The sequence below is a fragment of the Eptesicus fuscus genome, chromosome 3 (genome assembly GCF_027574615.1).
Source record: "Eptesicus fuscus isolate TK198812 chromosome 3, DD_ASM_mEF_20220401, whole genome shotgun sequence".
NCBI lineage: Eukaryota > Metazoa > Chordata > Mammalia > Chiroptera > Vespertilionidae > Eptesicus > Eptesicus fuscus.
The window spans coordinates 24,442,673-24,447,786 of NC_072475.1; the positions used below are offsets into that span (position 1 = coordinate 24,442,673).

A 5,114-nucleotide genomic window follows, 5' to 3' on the forward strand; every position below is an offset into this window, starting at 1 on the left:
CTTATTTGCTGCTGGGATAAGATAAATGGTCAAATAATTGGAGAAGTTTTACAAACCACTTGTCAAGTTAAGCTTTATTCTGCCGCCAACTCTTGCTCCCATGCGTGTCTGAACCTTTGGTTACCTTAGATTTCCATCACCCGGGCAGGCCTCTCCCTGAGCCCGACTCATCCACAAAACATTTCCCCTTTGAGCGACTATGGCATTGGCTGGTTACTCACACCACGGATTCCTCAGGATTGGTTGGAACTGCAAATAAAACACTGTTTGCCCATAATCAAGCTGATAAGGGACAGCATAAATACACACAAGTTCCTCTTCTCTGCATATAACGTGAAGTATCTGCTCTCTTCCTTCCTCCTACCATTTTCATGCAAGACCCGGGCAAGAAACGCGGTCTCTGGCCGAAAGGAGAATTCATGAAAAGCTTGAGATGGGCCTGTCGAGTTCCAAAAATCCTCAAGTCAAGCAAGCCCAAATTCTTCTTCTGGGGCTGGACTCTGCTGGGAAGTCCACCGTCCTGTACAAATTAAAGCTTGCTCAGGATATCGTGACCATGCCCACGGTAGGGTTCAACGTGGAGATGCTGGAGCTGGGGAAGGGTCTTTCCTTCACGGTGTGGGATGTCGGAGGCCAGGAGAAAATGCGGGCCGTGTGGGACTGCTACTGTGAGCGTGCCGATGGGCTGGTGTACGTTGTGGACAGCACGGACCGACAGCGACTGGAAGACTCCAGGAGGGAGTTTGAGCGCCTTCTGCAGAACGAACACATCAAAAATGTGCCGGTGGTCCTGTTAGCCAATAAACAGGATAAGCCGGGGGCTCTGACCGCGGAGGACGTCACCCGGCTGTTCAAGGTGAAGAAGCTCTGCTGGGACCGGAACTGGTACGTGCAGCCCTGCTGCGCCACCACCGGGGATGGGCTGGCCGAGGGCTTCAGGAAGCTGACCGAGTTCGTGAAGAGCCACATGAAATCACGAGCAGACACGTTCGCCTTCTTCAAGCAGCACTGAGGTCCAAGCAGGGGAAGACGAAGTTGAAAGGGTAAATTTTTTTTTTTTTTTCTTTCTCTCCATGCCAAGTGAGAAAAGAAAGTTGCTGAGATGGCAAACTATTTTTTTCTGAGATGGTATTTCACCCAAATTAAGTTAAATAACTCATAATAATAGCTATAAAATATTATTTTTGGCCAGTCACTTTAGCAGACTGTGGTAATAATCACTGAGAATGAAAAATTTACTATTTTGTGCATGTTGAGTGATTCAGAATAATTATATTTGGGACCAAATACATTATGGCTTTATTATTTTTATATGACTACTAAGTAAACTGTCTGCTCATAGAGCCAGAATTCTTTCAGGTTGTTTTCAGCTGTTTCCACCACACTCCTCTGTAATAGTTGGATGGTGTAAAAAAAAAAAAAAAATCAACTTTAAATTATAGAGAGGAAAAAGTTTGATGTTACCATTTTGTAAATCCCTATCTATTCCCTGTATAAAATTTCTCTTCTGGATTCCTGCCAGCTTTTTGAAACCTATTGCTGGGAATTTTGAATCAAACAATGAACTGCTAATTTACCAGAGGCTGTGTTCCCTCATAGGTGGCAGAAGTTTGTATCTTAAAGCTCTGGGGATCAGGATAACACCTTAGAGTTTAGGGCAAGGCCTGGGATTTAGCTCAGCTTGAGCTGCGGCCCCAAGACCGGCTTCAGTATAATTCAGCAAAACAATCATTACTTGAGAACTGTGTACAGCTCACTGTACTGATCAAACAGGAATGAGAGCCAGACTTTGCTCACAGTGGGTAACGACATAAAGCCAATCAGTAGAATAGGACAATGAGTGCTTTGTGATATAACAGGAGATACACTTTCTGACCTGGAAAAACAGGAAGTGCTTCATGCAGGAAGTGGTATTTAAGAGGGCACCCAACTCCTGGGACCCCACAAAGTTATAGGTTAGTCACTGGAAGTTCCCATCATGAGGAGACTCTCTAGAGATGCCATGGGGGGAGGGCAGGAAGAGTGAAAGAACTAGAGATTGAATTGGAATTCCCCTGAGAGTCTCAGAACGCCTAAGGAGGCCCTGGTACTAACTATTTCATCCTACCCCACCTTTAACAAGGCTCATTTGGGCTAGAACAGTGGTCAGCAAACTCATTAGTCAACAGAGCCAAATATCAACAGTACAACGATTGAAATTTCTTTTGAGAGCCGAAAACCGACTTTTGTGCATGGGCCACGAAGTTTCAATCGCACTGTACGTGCGCGCCCGCACGTGGTGTTTTGTGGAAGAGCCACACTCAAGGGGCCAAAGAGCCACATGTGGCTTGCATGCCGCAGTTTGCCGACCACTGGGCTAGAAGAAGGCTTCAAACCTCCATGGCAGACCCTGGGACTCCAAATCTTAAGGTCACAGAGAGAAATAAAGATATAATAAAATAAGGGTGCCAGGCCCTAGATTCCTTTCTTGGTTTTCTTCTCTTATCTTGGCCATGATTTGTTTAGCAAAGATCTGAGCAGCTACTTTTGTGCTATGTGGTAGCAATTCAAATAATAACATAGGCATACACATAATACTAGTTACCATTGGTTGAATACTTGGGTGTGTTCTAGATCTTCTCATTTAATGTTCACTTTCATAGATCTTCTCATTTAATGTTCACGACTGCCCTGAGAGGAATAGGAGTTACCTCAATTTTACAGATGGGAGTACTGAGACTAAACAAGGTTAAACAACAACAACCACAACCACAAAAAAAAAAAAAAAAAAAAAAAAAGACTTAGTATTTTAACTAAGGAGTGGCGGAGCCAAGATTAAAACTTAGCTGTGTCTAACTTCAAGACCTGTGCTGTTAATTGCCATGATATTGTTTTATAAGTCAGGTTTGGTCTCTGTCTTCAATGAGCTTACAAGACACAATTAAGAATAAATCCAGGCTAAATTAAAAATAGAACTACCATATGATCCAGCAAGCCCACTTTTGGGTATATATTCAAAAAAATGAAATTGCTCTCTCAAAGAGATATCTCTACTGTCATGTTCAGTCCAGCATTATTTACAGCAGCCAAGACATGGAAACAACCTACGTGTCTGTTGATGGATGGATAAAGAAAATGTGGTATATACACACAATGGAATTTATTCAGCCACAAAAAAGAAGGAAATCCTGCCATTTGCAATGACATGGATAAAATGGGAAGGCATTATGCTAAGTGAAATGAGCCAGACCGAGAAAGACAAGTACTATATGATCTCCCTTCCATGTAGAATCTAAAAAAGCCAAATTCATAGTAACAGAGCAGATTGGCAGTTGTCAGGAGCTGGGGGAGGTGGGAGGATGGGGAGAGACTGCTCAAAGGCACAAACTTTGCATAAGATGGGTAATTTCTGAGGATCTAATGTACAGCATGGTGACCATAGTTAATAATACTGAATAACATACTTTAAATTTGCTAAGAGAATACATTTGAAGCATTTCCCCCACACACACACACACAAGTTAACTATGAGGTGATGTTAATTAACTTGAGTGTACGAATCCTTTTACAACGTATATCAAATCATCAAGTTGTATACTTCAATATATTACTATATGTGAAATATAAAATATATTTTGTCAATTATACTTCAGTAAATCTGTGGGGGGGGGGGAGATTAAATCCAGGCCAACATATGGTATTTTTATAAGAAGTTTCTTTGAAAAAACAAGCCAGGCAGAATAAATTGAGTATAATAACAGAGATATAAGAAAAATGCCGAAAGACTGTGGAAAAGAGTTTCTGATTTTAGGAAGACCTCTGGGTAGTAGCAATGTTAAATGCTTAATAGCAGAGTTTTCCCAAAGTTTCACAAAATGATTAAAACCTCAAGAAATGCATCTTTAAAGAATATGCATCATCCCTTAATATTTTCCCTATGTGTTTTTAAAAAATCTTCTTAATCTTAAAACTAGGAGTCACTAACTTATGTCTATAGAAAATGTCTAAATAGAAAATGTGTCCTGAGATTTTGGTAGTTTGAATTGTCAAGTCCCTTGTGGCCCAGTCTTAGCATAATATATAAAATTCAGAGAAACTGAAAAAATATTGAAAGCAAATAAAACCTTCACTTCAGAAAGCTCTAGGTGTGTGTGGTGGGTGTAGTGGACAGATGTACTCTTTAGAGCAAAACTTATAAAGTAGCTCTTTTCTATCTGTCATTTCAACATCCCTCTTCCATTCAGTGGCTATACCTCAACATCTCTACTAATATTTTCTCAGAAACTTGAGCACTTTCATGCTGTTTCCCCTTTCTTCCCTGAGACCAAATTTATTTTCTTCCATCAGTCACTTGCTTTCTTTTCAATGTAAATTTTACCAATCTTTCTTTGGTATTTCCCTCCTGCTTTCCTAGTATTTTCTCCTCCAAAACACACGCGTGCGCGCGCACACACACACACACACACACACACACACACACACACACACACGCATCCCTTCACTCTGATCTACTAATAAAGCTTCAAACTGAGGGAAGAAGAAAAGGTTAGGTGGACAACAGCAAAATATTGCTTAGCAGGTGAGAAGAAAGAGGCTGTGAATAGACATGCCTTGATATTTATTATTGTCATACATTTTATTCTTTGTTATCTATATGTAATAAAGCAAAACTTTAAAAATATTTTTTATTGTGTTTTGTTTTTAGAGAGAGAGGGAGAGAAACATCAATGTGAGAGCGAAACATCGATCAGCTGCCTCCTGAACATCTCCTGGGGATCAAGCCTGCAATCCTGACAGGGAATCGAACCCGAGACCTTTCAAGTGCATGGGATGATGCTCAACCAACTGAGCCACACTGGCCAGGGCACAGCAAAACTGTTAATTTATCAAAATAAAATACTGACATGGATCTACAGCAACCAAAAGCAGAACACTTTCTGAAATGTTCCTTGTTTAAAGATTTGAAGAGCCTGAAAGGAAATATCAGTTAAGTATTTCTAGCTAACGTTCTAAGTATTCCCAGGTGGAAAAAAGAAATCCCTCCAGGGCATAAGAATAAAGAAGGGCAAATAAATAAAGCAGCAGCAGTGAGTGACATATGTTAAAATTAATTTGTCAGTTTAAAAAGCTGATGT

At 40.7% G+C, this 5,114-nt stretch overlaps 1 protein-coding gene across 1 annotated transcript; it reads left to right on the top strand.

Moving 5' to 3' along the window:
* The first annotated feature begins 302 nt into the window (after positions 1–302).
* Positions 303–1,032, top strand: ARL14 (ADP ribosylation factor like GTPase 14). Its single transcript, XM_054711026.1, has one exon. The coding sequence runs from the start codon at positions 434–436 to the stop codon at positions 1,010–1,012; it is 579 nt and encodes a 192-aa protein (XP_054567001.1). The 5' UTR covers positions 303–433; the 3' UTR covers positions 1,013–1,032.
* Positions 1,033–5,114: the final 4,082 nt, after the last annotated feature.

Coding starts and splice junctions, on each gene's coding strand:
- ARL14 (XM_054711026.1), top strand. CDS start 434: ATGGGCCTGTCGAGTTCCAAAAATCCTCAAGTCAAGCAAGCCCAAATT.